This window comes from Colius striatus, chromosome Z (assembly GCF_028858725.1).
Source record: "Colius striatus isolate bColStr4 chromosome Z, bColStr4.1.hap1, whole genome shotgun sequence".
In the NCBI taxonomy this organism is placed as follows: domain Eukaryota; kingdom Metazoa; phylum Chordata; class Aves; order Coliiformes; family Coliidae; genus Colius; species Colius striatus.
The window spans coordinates 68,276,442-68,290,727 of record NC_084790.1 but is presented as its reverse complement, the minus strand read 5'-3'; the positions used below and the strand labels follow the sequence as shown (position 1 = coordinate 68,290,727).

Sequence of the window (14,286 nt, the reverse complement as noted above, 5' to 3'; positions counted from 1 at the left end):
ATATTGTAATGGTATAGGGAGACAAAAGTTGTTCAAGCTTCTCACTTATTTAGGGTTGTGGTATATAAGTTACTTTCTAAAAATAACATGAAACCACATAACTCTTTTACACCCTTTCCATTTGGTAGACAGTAGAAATGTCTGAATATCCAAATTCTCCTAGAAATTTGTCATGTTTTCCTGTTACTCACCTTATGCTTCTGCTGTCTTGTTTGCTTTCACTTGTTTCTGCTCATTATACTTACTCCTCTATGTTGTTGATGTTGCACTCAGTGTATTTTAAAAATACTTTCAGGTCCTGATGGTGTTGGATGAAGCTGTATACGTCAGCTGGCTTTTGCAGACCCATTGGTTTCTGCAGCTTTGTGTTAAATTTTGTTGCATTTCTCTGTTGTCCTTCCAAATACTATCAAGTGGTGTGCAGTCACATAGTATTTTAGAGAGCTTCTGATAAAGAGCTTGTATGTCTTTGCTTAGGTAGTGGTTGGTATGTTTCTACAGCTGGCACGATTTCAGTTTCAATTAACAGTGGTGTGATGAGCAGACTAGTTACCTGATCTGTCATAACCTAGCTTTTCAATGCTTAGGAATGCGCTGCTGGAAACTGATGGAACTCCAGAAGTTATTACCGTAATACAAGTGTTTACACAGCTCTTCATTGAGGCTCATCAGAATGAAAACAAGCAGGTTAGTCAAGATCTATTTCTTAATGTTTCCATTCAATGAGAAGATTTCGCAAGACCAGTTCTGCTGTTAAGGATAGTGACTGAATATGAGTTAAATAATAGCATCTCTCTATAGCTGTGTATATAAGCCAAAGTTCGGTTCAAATGTTTTCAACTGTGGATTAAGTTAAAATGTGAAATGAACACGTAAGGCCAATTTACCTGAATTTACCCTGAAGTAATCCTGCTATCAAAACAGTGATTTTCACAGGGGCAGTTTCCCTAGTGCTGAAGTTTCTACCTGTAGAGTGAATATGACCATGGTCACCCATTTTTGATAGAAAGGATGAGAAACTTTAGGTGTATTTTTCTTTTGCAGTAGCAGGGTTTCTGAAAGTAAATGAAAGAGGTAATAACCTCATTCCCCTTCTCCCAGATAATTGTAAGTAGGATACTTAGTAGTTAGATTTGTCTGTTCAGAAGGTAAAAGACAAAGTTTTGGTTTTTGATCTTCAACAGTGGCCTCAGAAATTTTTCATAAGTGTAAGGACTCATAGTGCCAGCTTTGTGTCTCTTCTTCAGCACAGATTTTTATATGGGTCTTACTGAACTGAATTAAATAGAATTGCTTTCATATGTATTCACTTTAAAAAGCGTGGGATCAGTTTCTCATTCTAAAATTTGAAAATGGAGATATTAAAAAGTCTTATCCTGTTTATAGGTTGCAAACTTTAGGTTCCCAAATCATGCTGTCATTTCAGATCATGACTGTTTTGTTTGGTTGTTTAACCCCAGTCCTTATGATAGACATTGGAAATAATCCTGTTATTTTAGTAGCTTTCCCTTTAGACTTAGGAAAATTTTGTTCATTTGCTTTTTGCATCTTTTTGGGGCAATTGGTAGTTAAGAAAATTTTTAGACTTCTTGGAACATGTGACATACTGGCTTTTAATTAGCTTTGTGATTGGATCTGTCCTCTAGCTTCAGGCAAGATGAATTAAGGCTGAAACTACAACTGTCTTGCTCAATATGTAGGTGCCGTGCATGTTAATTTTATGCCACCCTGATTGCACGGCAGCTGCACACTGTGTAACCCCAGGTGGGAGTGCCTAGGTGGTGAAAGAAAGTAAATATTCTACACCCATCAGACACCCAAGAGCTAATACTGTTGTGATGGATTTGCTTTAGGGTGAAAGTCCTTCACCTGCTAGTATTGTGACATGGACTGTTGTGCACTTTCATGAAGTGGTTTTAAATGTTAAGTTTCCCCTGTTTAACTTGTGTAGAGTTTAATTCATGAGGCTCTAATTAAGATACTATCTTCAATATTAGAATAGAAATCCCTTGTTTTAAAGTTTATGAATCAGTAATGTTAACTACTGGTTGATGTACAAAAATGCAGGCACAGATTACTTCCTAAACTTGGTTTATATCAGTCAGATGATTTTTCTTTTGTCATACCAATATTACAAAATTGGTAATTATGAACATATTACCAATATGTTCATAAGCCATGCATCTTCCTGCTATCTGGATGCCCTTGACAGGACATAATGTGCTCCACTAGCATTTCACAGAGGAATGGTAAAGCCATTAATTACAGAGGATGATGGGATTTTGAGCTGGGTTATCTGAACCTTAGGTTTTTATAGCTCAGGTGATTGAAAAAAAATCTAGGTAAATGAATATATCCACAAAATTTTCAAAAGAACCAAGTTGTGTCTGGCAGTTGCACAAGTTTGCAAGGTAGAAGGAAAACTATCTTCTGTTGTGGTGTGGCAGCAGTCAGAAATTGCTATCTGTCCTAATAACCTTGTAGACCACTTAGACAGAGCAAGGTTTGGCACAAAAAAACCAAAAGTGAAGAGTGATACAGGGTTTAAAAATAGTCTCATTTCCTCTGTGTTTTGGGAGGCTGAAAAATGTAAAAATGAAACATGAGCTTTAAATCTACTTAAGAAAAAAGACCAGTTATGTAATCACTCAATAAGAAGTTTAAGAATGGATGTACTGAGACCACTGTTGGAATAATCCTTCCTGTGTTTTGTACAAGCAGTTTTTTATCAAGTTTGTGATGGTAGTGAAAGCTGAACTGAGGATATTTGAGTCATATTGCTTGTGAAATTATAAATTTACAGTTTGTGTTTTTATCTGATGGAAACTGTAATTTCCTCAAGGATTATTTTACCTTGTTTCACATTTTTCAGTGGTTTTCACGTTGTATTTTTGTCTTGAATAGTTGGATAAATATTTTAAGCAAGTGTTCAACTTTTATTTCCTGTTACACATCATGGAAGTTATTATAACCAGCCACAATATTCCAGATGCGGTCTCACAAGGGCAAAGTAGAGAGGGAGGAGAACCTCTCTTGACCTACTGCCCACAGCCCTTCTAATACACCCCAGGATGCCATTGGCCTTTTTGGCCACCAGGGCACATTGCTGGCTCATGCTCATCCTGCTGCCCACCAGCACCCCCAGGTCCCTTTCCCCTACACTACTCTCTGAGTTCATTCCCCAACCTGTACTGGTACATGGAGTTATTCTTTCCCAGATGCAAGACTCTACACTTGCCCTTGTTGAATTTCATTAGATTTCTCTCTGCCCAACTTTCCAGCCTGTCCAGGTCTCGTTGAATGACAGCACAGCCTTCTGGTGTGTCAGCCACTCCCCCCAGTTTAGTATCATCAGCAAACTTGCTGACAGTGCCCTCTGTTCCCTCATCAAGGTCATTAATGGATAGATTGAACGGTTATCAGTCCCAGCACCAACCCCTGAGATACAGACCTCCAACCAGACCCTGCCCCATTGACCACAGCTCTCTGCCTTCTTCCCTTCAACCAGTTAATCCTTCTTCCTACCTAATCATCCAACCCACACTTGCTCAGTTTTGCTGCGAGGATGCTGTGGGAGACATTGTCAACTGGTCCTTAACCCAGTCCTCATCAACCAAACAAAACTCCTCCTTTAACCTGACTTCTTCTGGAGTCTGGGGCTGCTGAGGACAGTCTCCAGCAGTACAGAGGCAAAGGAGTCATTCACTAACTCTGCCTTCTCTGTATCCTCTGTCACCAGGGCACTCGCCTCATTCACCTGTGGGCCCACATTGCCTCTAGCGTTAGTTTTATCTGCAATGTATTTGAAGAAGCCTTTTTGTTCTTCTTGACCTCTCTTGCAAAGCACAACTCCAATGAGTCTTTAACTTTTCTAGTTGCCTTCCTACATCCTCCGATGACAGTCTTATATAAAATTGAAATAATTAGTGTCTCTTTTAACCCCTGCATGTTAACTGTGATTACAGGGAAAAAGCCTAAGATTATTAAGATGTCACTTTCTTTATACTCTGCGTCTTTTTAAATGCATGTATTTTAAAAACCCATAAATAATTACTTTTCCTAAGGAAGCTTTTCCTAAATATCTCCCTTCTTTCTTTATGTGAAATACAAAAATGGAGTGTAGAGTTACTTTTCTGTTCTCTTCTTTCAGTCTATATTTTTTTTTTACTAGCTTAGATAAGATTTTTCATTGTGGGTTTGTTCTGAAAACTTACCGGAAGGATCTTTAAATAATGATTTTGTATCTTAGCATCAATTTCCACTGAAGGCCTACTTCCCAAACCATCACATACCTCTTGTAACAGCTTTACTCAGACGTCCTTTTGGTAAGTTTCTTAATGAAATATTTGCAGACCTGCATGATCTCTGTATGTCTTAAAATAACTTTAAAAAGGATGAAGACAGAACTTTGCCATTTCCTAAATAGGGTGCATTGACTTAGAAATTTTAATAACATTCTTTAACTTTTTTTTTTTTTGAGAAACCACTAATGTTTATGTAATAATAATACAGGTGTAACTTTAAGGAAAACAAAACCAGAAGCGAGTGACAAAGAAAGAGTGCATAATTCTGTAGGAATTGGGAGAAGTTACTGAGATTGGAAAATTACTAAGTATCCTTATAATGCTAGTAGTTTTATAATGAAAATTTTCACTTGTCTATTACAAGAAGTAGCCTATTTGTATCTGAAGCTTGAACACTTCCCATATTTTAGATTGCATGCCAAATTTTTAAGGATTCACATTTTTATAGATCAAGAAACCACTTCTCAGTATGGTACAGTTTTTCATGAGCAATAATTTCATCTCAGCACAAGAGCCTCTGAGAATGTTACTCTACTGATTATATTTGAGGTAGCATTTACACAAGAGTAGATCAGCTTTGTTTGAATATTCCTAGTTGTAGTTCCCCACATGGCTTTGTCAATGAATTATTTTGAGAAACACAGTAATGAGTATTGTTGAAAATTGAGAAACTTTAAATCTTAAAGCTTTCTCCTATCTGAATCAAGGGGCACAAATTTTAATGCTAGTTTAGAATGGTTACACTGTTCTGTTCTAGCTGGACAGGATGGAATATCAAGAGTTTTATTTTCATCATCCTTCCTCAGAACTGCCATCTACCCACTGGTCTCAACACTTGAAACACATTTCAGATATGCTCAAAGCATTGGTAGAAGATACAAATATTAGGTAAGTATTATATTTTCTAACTTTTTGTCCTTTGTGTATGTTACTTTGTGGAAAATCGTGTCATTTGAATACTTTAGTGGCTACATTTCTTAATTTTCTAATTATTCTCTAAATAGAATAGGTTTTAAAGACCAGGGCTTAGATTGCTTACCGAACTTGAGCTTTGTAGCACCTATAAACCTGACCAATAACCCTCTGGGTAAATAAAATCTTTCAATTCCTTTAATTTCAGCAAACAGATAGCTGTAGAACAGAAAGTAGGCTTACTTGCCTGCTTTCTCATTTCTCCCTCCAAATTTTTAAAACTGACTCTGGATTGAATAGCAGGAGAACCCTTCCAACCAGAAAAGCAGCTAGTATTGGAAAGCGCCTGCTGTGAGCCGAACTGTTTTATGAAGGAGCTTGTATTGATTTTCTGCAGGCTTGTACAAACACCCAAACTTCAGACTTCTTGATTGGTTTTCACAAAGATCAGACTGCTAGACTGCAGCATCATTGGTATATTACAGTTCAAGCTGACACTCCATATTTCTGACCTGCTGCCCTTAGATTTTTTGGTCCAAACAGTTGCTATAATGAATGATGGTGTTTGTTTGCTCTTGGACTATATGAAAAGAATGGAAAAAGGTACATTTCTAACTGTTGCTGCCCTGTAATTCTTTCTTATCAGGTGTGTGGTGAGAAAGACCTGTCTCAGCTAGAGCTTGGATATGAGTCTGCTTGGATGTGCTCCATTCTGTTCAAGAACTTTGAACAGCTTTCAGATTCAAGGAAACCAATTTAATTCTGATTTAAAACCTGAAATATTTCAATAGCACCTAGGACGGATAAACTTGTGAAACAAGATACCCAGCTGTCTCCGTGTGTCCTGGAAGACAAATACTTGCATCCACGTTTGGTTTCAGTTAACATGTGGAGGCTTTTCTATTTTGTTGTTGAGTGGCAGAAAGAAATAGGTTTTTGCTGCTCTCTCTAAGGCCAGACTATTTGCTGGCAGCCTCTCACTTTCTGGATGGGCTGCAGTTCAGTGCTGTGTCTCCCCTGTTCATCCCTAAAGTCTGTCAAACGTTTCTGCCCCTGGAGTGTGACCAGTAGGTGACTCTGGCTTCTTAAAGAAACAAATAACTCAAACTTAGGACAAAAAAAATAAAAAAAAATTATTCGTCATAACATGTTGCAATAATAGAAGCATGTCTGTTTTCCTTTTGTTGCCTAGCCCTTCTTGGCTTACATTGGTTTTTTCCCTCTTTGCTTTGATAGTACACTAGTTGAATAGTATTGTACTTGCCAGAATATCCTCTTACTTCCTTTAGAACTCATACAACGATTATGTTTTGTACCAAACCCCTCAGTTACAATGAAAATAGATCTAGCTTAGGTTTTTAAACACTAGTATCCATGAGGAAACTGTATTCAGTTTTCTTTTATTGCTTTATTCCTGATTGTGCATCCTTTCTACTTAAGATCAGAGTAGCAAAAAATACTACTGTATGGTATATTGTGTTGTTTCTTACAGTCTGTGCTCTCTGTTTGTATAGCTTGTTCTTTAATGGTTTTATTTTACCCTAAATGTAAACCTTACAGCAGGCTGCTTTCTGTGTACTTCCAATCAACAGATTGCTTCTGTGCCATTATTTGTTATTACCTGTAGTCATGTCAATGAACAGCAAATGTTACGTGACATTTTAAACCAGCAATCAATTGATGTACATTTTGTGGGGGGAATGCCAGAAAAACTGAAGGGCCACTTTTGGCAATGACAGTGGAACACAATGACATTGCCGCTACAGAGTGAACAGATGGTACAGGAAAGTTATGGTGAGTTTTAAGTGCAGTGGTACTGAGGCTCGCTAGGCAAGACTTAAATTCTGTTCTGCCAAGTACCTGTTAACTTAATGCTTAAAGTTTAGAGACATGTATTTGCTCTTTAAGCTATGAACACTTCCAGTCACAAATACTGACAGTATTACCCTTAGTTATCTGTGATCAGTAATTAACTTTTGGTTAAATTTCATCTTTGATTGAAAATCACTAGGTTTCAAAGCTAGCCTATCCACTTTTGTTGTCATAGCATTGAATAATGGTCAGATAAGTAGATTATTTTGCTCAGGGGAAGCTGTTGTCATAGATCATTGTCACAAGTATTTGTCTTTTCAAAGGTTTTTAACATTGCATTTCCAGTTTCTAGTCTCTTCAAAGACTTTACCGATGCCAATCCTGTTCCTTTAGCTAAGGAATTTTAGTCTCAGGTTTTGTCACACAACTCTAGTTCCCTGCAGCCTGAGCCCTGCTGCTGCCCATCCAAAAGCTGTGGAACATCAGCAATGGTGATTTTTACAGCAGTCACTTAAGTACTCTATTTTGTCTCTATGACTGTGCATCAGTTTCTTATGTATGATGTCAGTGATCACACTTATCCAGAAATACTGACTTGGTGGATTTGTATCCTAGGAATAGAATTTTGAGACCCTGAGATTCTGTGGCATATCAACAATGTCATTTACAAGATCCATAATTTCTGGAACACCAGCAGATGATATCATCAGTATTCTCCAGACATAAAATACTGCCTGCTAAAACCACATCTTCATCCTTAAAACTGTGCCTCCTACCTCTTTGGAAAATCTTACAGATATTGAAGTTTATTTCAACTATGACCATGTCACGTTCCCAAGATGATGTGATGGTATCAGCCAACTCCATCAACTCCTGAAATTTCTAAGATTTCTTGGAGTTTGCTGGGAAGGGTGGCATAGCAGCTCCTGAAGTCCTCAGCAATAAAACATAAGAAAAACCTCCAAACTTTTGCCAAACTTAATAGGAATAATTGTCCCTGGTTCTTAGTTTCCTTCCAGATGTCCTTCTGTCGTTCCTTTCTTTCACGCTGAATGTGACTTTTTCCTTTGGAGATGCCTCCTGTTAGTTTGCATTTCCCCGTTATTTCTCTTTTCTTTAGTCTTAAATTTAGAAGACTACATGTGAGAAAGTGTAGAGATGGGCTGTGGCTTATTCTCTTCTTTCTTTTTCTTACTGCAGTAACACAGTTGTAAATACCTTCCAAATTTTCATTAAAATTTTATGGATCTGAATTTTAAAAGTCAGGAGATGGATATCCTTCAAAACTTTATATTTAGTCTGTCTAAATGCAATTCCTCTTGAATTACCAAAAAAAATTTGCCTCATGAGTTACCAAAAACCAGAAAATAACCCTGGAAAGCAACTGGAGAAACTGGAAGACAATATAAGGCAATAGTGTGTTAGAATGCAACACCTGAGATACTATTTAAAGTTTTGAAAGTGCTTCTACTGGAGAATATAAACAATAAGGTTTAATATTATGATGTCTATTTTAATACATTGTAATTTGTGAGAGAGTTTTGGAAACTGGTGTTATGGATAGTCTGTTCTACCGACAAAGTTAATCTGTTAGTAGCACTGAGTTTGTCTCATTTGAGTACGGCTGCAGATAATTGGGTAGCACGTGCTGTATGCCTAGCAGGTAAAGCATTACGTGTCGAAGAGTAGTTTAAAGATTTTTACTTTCATACCAGCACCCTTTGCAGTTAACTTAAGGCATTTAAAGATGTTAAATAATAAGAATTACTTAATTGTATCTCTGTTATTTTCCAGTCCTCCTGCTGACCTTTTTGAAATCTGGTTTTTGGTTGCTTGTTTTGGAGAATGGATGGATATTGCAGCAGAACAATTACTGACAGCTGCTGTAGAACCAGATGCTTTGCTGTGGCTGCTGGCATTTTACTACTGTCCTCAGGATGACAATCAACAAAGGACTCAAACAATGGTGAGTAATGTAGAGATAATAAGCAGCAATAAGTGGCCGGCAGTCTGGTTATATCTTATTACGATAAAACAAGTAGTGCACACCAGAAAAACAAAAGGTCAACACTGGAGAAGGTATTGGCTTTACAAGGTCTCCTGGGAATTGTGTTGCAGCAGAGAAGCTGAAATACGTTTCTTGTAGAGTTTCTTGGTGACATTTAGAATTTTTTTTTCCTATTTTTAAAGCGTATTATAAAGACTGGCACCTTCTTGGGTTTCTTTTGGATAAGTTGAGTGCTTTTCATCACAAGTAAAACTACTCTAGGATGGTATTTTTTAAATCACTATATAGCAGAATTCAGCATTACTGTCTTACGGCATTTTCTGAGGAGACACAAGAGAAATCACAGCAGTAGTCAAAACAGTAAAGATACTTACCAGGTACAGACCTGAATCCTAACCTTACATATCTGTTCTGATTTCTCTTATGTATCTTTACTGATTTTTGGCATGTATGAGATTGTAACAAGTGTGTTATATTCCTCTGTGCTTGATTTCTAACAGAAGGAAGCAGTGTTCTGACCTCTCACACTGTACTGCATGAACAGTGCCGTGTGTCTGTCTGTTTATGTATGCAAATGCATGAAAGCCTGTAATTTAGACCTATTATGCAAGTTTGAACTAGCTCAAACAATCTGATCTACAAAGCCCAGGTTCAAAATTTGTCTGCAGGATTTCTAGTTGTCCTTAATTTGATTAGCTCAGTACACCACACTAGTAAAACATCATACTTTAATTCTCTATCTAATGGTCCATGTACAGCAGTGTGTTCCACAGTATTCTGCCACCCAGATGGCACTTAGAAACACAAGAACACTTCCCAGGGACTTAAATTTTCTTTTTTTTCTCTTTCATTTCTTACAGTCTAGAAGCCAAGGTAAAAAAAGAAGCCAGAGTTGGTTTTAGAATGCAGTTTTGGGAAAGAAGGCAATACCCAAGCAATAAACACACGTGAACAAAACTGAAGGACTATAGGTGCAGATCTATATATGAAATATAGTTCCAGCTTCAGCACCACAGAATGAAATCACATTGTCCATATATAAATCATATCCCTGTGTCTCCCCTATACTATGAGTTTGTTGTTCTTCCATAATGTATGACAAGGTTTAGTGAGAAAAAAGCTTTTTCACTGGCCAGCCCACACAGTTACTCTTCTGTTCATAAAAGCCTAATATTTCAGTTCATTATGATTCTTTAGTCACTTCAAGCAAGACTTTTTTTTTCCCACAGTTGGGCAACTTTAGAAGCATTCCCACAGTTCATGCAAAGCTTCAGCCTTTAGTTAGATGTTAGCTTTTTCTTTTAATTTTTTCTTTGTCAGGTTAACTCTCAGCTCTTTCAAATGAAGTCGTTTCCTCCTCAACCCCTGCATGTTTCACTGGTTAAGGATTAAGATAGGATGGAACTTCTGGGAGATGCCAAGCTGGAGGACTTTTAATTTAGCCTATTTTTGTGTAGAAAGGCATGCACTCATGACTCAAGGTTTTATCTTCCTCCTATGTTAGGGTAGCAGCTTATATTACAGCACAAGTGAAATACAAGAGAGGTAAAATTATTTAAAGAGAAAAAGGCTGCTTTTGCTGTTCACTAGACTTTGCTTATATGTGCAGGACTGAATAGTCTGCTCCTTAATAACTATTCATTTGTTGGGAGTCCTTTCAAACCTTTAGATGTTAAAACACTGGAGAAACAAAACCAGAGGTTGGTCACAGTAACTCTGTTGCTGAGTGCCCTAGGGTAGATGAGCTCATGGAGCAGCACTTGCCACCATCTATCTGCAGTCTCTGATACATGGGATGGAAGCACACCAAAAATAGAATGCACAGAGGGATAAAGAATCTTGAAGAATTCCAATTACCTTTCTTTGGTTTTTGGTATCACTTGTTGCCTTGCATGTAATGGGACTTAATTCAAGAACAGGAGCTTTTTCAGACTGTTGTGCAAGGAATTGTTAACAGGATGAGGAAAAGCAAGGTCGGGAAAATGACTTTTACAAATTGTCCTAATGGTCATGGTTGAGAAATGGATGTCTTTTTTCTTTGGGTCTGCAATGGCATATTTTTCCATTGTCACTGCACTTACTCATTTGGGTTTTCACTACCAGTTTGTTTGGTTTATTCTTAATATAGTGAACAAAAATATTGTTAGGATTTTTTTGCAGTAGTTGTTTGTAGTTCTTTTTGATTGTGTAAGTGCCATAATCTTCTGTCTTCCATTCTCAGTAAAAATCAGTTTTTATTGGCTAGCTCCAAAGGTAAAAACATAAGTTGCAAACAACACAGGAAGAAGTAAAAAACTGGATTCTTACAAGAACATTTTATCAGCTGAGGTCAGGTTGCATGGGGATTTAACTGATTTGTAGTAGCAGTACCAAAATGAGCCCTCGAGGAGCCTCTGTTCTTTTTCCAACAATGCAAAAATCTGACCATACTGTTGAGGGGCTTTCTCCATTTCCTTTTATTATTAAAAAAGGTCAAAACCTGGCTTGATGCCCTATCTGTTGAATTTGCAAGACCTTAGAAAGTTAAAAAAGCCATTCTCTCCACATTTGTGTGTGTGAGTCAGCATATAAAAAATTGTGTACAGCCCTTCCTTCCCTGTTCTCCCTGCTGCTTAAATTCAAACTCTTTTCATATTTGGTTGGTTTCTGTCAAGGATTCAGTTTCCTGTTAGTGAGTAAATCCAAAGGAAAAATACCATAGATATGACCTTTACTCTGATCCTTTAATATTGTTTCCTACAGGTAGAAGCCCAAGCAGTCTACCATCATCTAATGATGCTCTTCAGCTGTTCAGTCCTTTCTCTCAAAGATCTGGAGGTTGCTGTACACAGTATAACGGATGTAGAGCAGTGTTGTAACCAGCATCTTATAACACATCTTCTTACCAACTTTTTCCTCTTTTCTTCTGGTGGACATACAATTGCCCAGGAAGTTATTTACCATGTGAGTGTGTTTTTCAGCTTAAGTAAGACTTTTTTATTTTCTTCTTTTTTAACTATTTGGGATTTAAGTTCCTACCTCTTAATAAAAAACACATAACAGAGAATTAAAGATCATGACTACAGCAGCTGCACTTAACCTGCTACATATCTTATTTTAAGCTACTGTCAAAATATTTGCCTTCTTGACACTTCTTCACAAGGTCTCACTGAAAATTTTACTGTCCTGATTTTGCAGAAGCAGAGATAATTGGTGTAGGAGCTTGCAGTTCATTTACACCTGGCACAGACAGCATGTGCAAATATTTTACTTTTCCCACTTATCCCTTAATTATCAAGCTGCTGGAGGATGGAACTCTTCTTTTCTCTGTTTTTCCATTATGTAAAACAGATAGCTGCTAGAGTGTTAGCACTGACAAGGCAGAAGCCTTGGTGCTTTTGGAAAAGCCAGCAAGTAAAATGATGAGACAATTGAGAGAGAAAAAAGGTGCAAAGACCTGAGAGAATGTCACTTAGGCTTTGAGAAAGGGTGTGGAGAGAAAAGTATTGGAAGTATCTTGTTGCTAAGATCCTTCAGGTATATTGGTGCAAACAGTAAAATGTGTTTGTGTGTCTCAAGATAAATTGTGCTATGAGATGAGGAATTTACTCTAACTGTAAAACCATACTCTTTTCAAGAAGTACAAGCCTCTGGTGCCAGCAAGTCTAGAGCCACTGTGTGGTTTTAGCTCTACAGAATTTTTTGCCTTCAGCAGCAGTGTGCTCTGCCATCTCTGTAGGATGTGCAACATGTATAACAGGTCTGATTTTATGATGCACGGAACTTGGAAACCTATTTTTGTTCTATCTATTTGTTCTTAGGGTAAGCACGTAACAATAGAATCATGTCTTTTTAAAGTCTGCTGGATTTTAGTTTCTCTTATGAGGAGTTTGGCTGTTGAGCAGTGATGCTGTTATGTTCTAGTCTGCTACTTGAGGGAGATTGAAGGCCATTCCTTAGTTCTTTACAGAAAGCAACACAACTAACTTTCAAAACCCTTAATATTCCTCAGTGCAGGGTGATCGTGCAGGCCAGAGTGTGTATTGGTCTGATTAATTTTGATTGCATCTATGCAATCATTAATGTGTTGCTAGGCTTTCCACATAATTTGAAAAGGTCTGAAGACAATAAAAAGGCAGAATGGTGTGGAACCAAACTGAGATGTATGGCAGTGGTTTTGGTTAGCATTGTAAACTTTGGGATTAATACAGCAGATAACTTGGGGTAAAATCCTTCCTGCTCTGCAAAAATTGCAACTTAGAGTCCTTCCCTGGTACTTTGTCATCTTTTTGGGACAGGATTTATTTTTACTTTTGAAAGCTTTACAGAATTGAATTGTTTCTCCAAACTCACCCAAAACCTACACACGCTGTTAGTTTTTTCTAAGGAGATGACTTCTAAGTACTTACACTGTCTGTCCATTTGTGTTTCCTTTAAAAAGTTTTTGGCCTTTTGATTTCTTTTACTTAAATTTGAGAGTGCAGTAGAAATCTCAAAGTTGCTCAGTTCTGCCCAGATGTATGAAAAGAGACTCCTTGGGCAGAAGTTGCTTTTGAACTCAGAGCATCCAGCTCGTGTTCAGTGATGAGGGACAAATCTGTTGTTTTGCTGCAAATAGAGAAAAATTGAGAATTCTTAGTACTTAGCAACATAATTGCATTATTTCCCATCTTCTATTTTTCCTTCAGATTACTGAGGTAACTGATACACGTGAAGAAGTCCTCAGCCTTCTTATCCGTACTGCATACAGAGTTAACCATAATGGAGAAGAAAACCAAAGGACTGTGAAGCTGCTGAATGAACTCCTTCAAAAGCTAACATGCAAAGTTTAGATTTTCAATGTCATCTATTTATCGAGCCAACAAACAACATCTTTATATGGGTGTCAGACTTTGATTAACATCTTGCACAGCAGGTTACCAAGGGTAGAGAAATATCTACTTAAGCACAGCCTGCAACTGTATATTCCCTCATATTAACCTTTTGAAATGTTAACCTTTTAGAATGTAAGAGTAAATATTAAAGTTGGGTCAAAGTTTTGTAATGAGCATCTTCTTAACAGACTTATATCATTTAAAGCAGTTCACTCAACTCCTTGTTGTTTATCTGGCTGAGGATTAGTTTTTCTCTCAAAATTGCACATGGTTTTAGTAACAAATTGTATCCAGTTGCTTGGTTAGTAAATTGTTCCCAAAGTGTTTTGTTCTATAATTCTGCTTTTATGAATCTATGATCTCAAGTGACAGTGATTCATGGTGAATGCACCCTGTG

General features: G+C 37.3%; 1 protein-coding gene across 1 annotated transcript in view; it reads left to right on the top strand.

Annotated features, from left to right (window-relative positions):
- FANCC (FA complementation group C) overlaps positions 1 to 13,980 on the top strand; it is a 58,814-nt gene extending 44,834 nt beyond the window's left edge. The window contains exons 9-14 of the mRNA XM_062018802.1: positions 588 to 687; positions 4,250 to 4,325; positions 5,111 to 5,192; positions 8,823 to 8,994; positions 11,779 to 11,979; positions 13,704 to 13,980. Of these exons, the coding sequence (XP_061874786.1) occupies positions 588 to 687; positions 4,250 to 4,325; positions 5,111 to 5,192; positions 8,823 to 8,994; positions 11,779 to 11,979; positions 13,704 to 13,847 (775 nt within the window). The 3' untranslated portion in view covers positions 13,848 to 13,980. The remainder of the gene's footprint in view (positions 1 to 587; positions 688 to 4,249; positions 4,326 to 5,110; positions 5,193 to 8,822; positions 8,995 to 11,778; positions 11,980 to 13,703) is intronic.
- Positions 13,981 to 14,286: the final 306 nt, after the last annotated feature.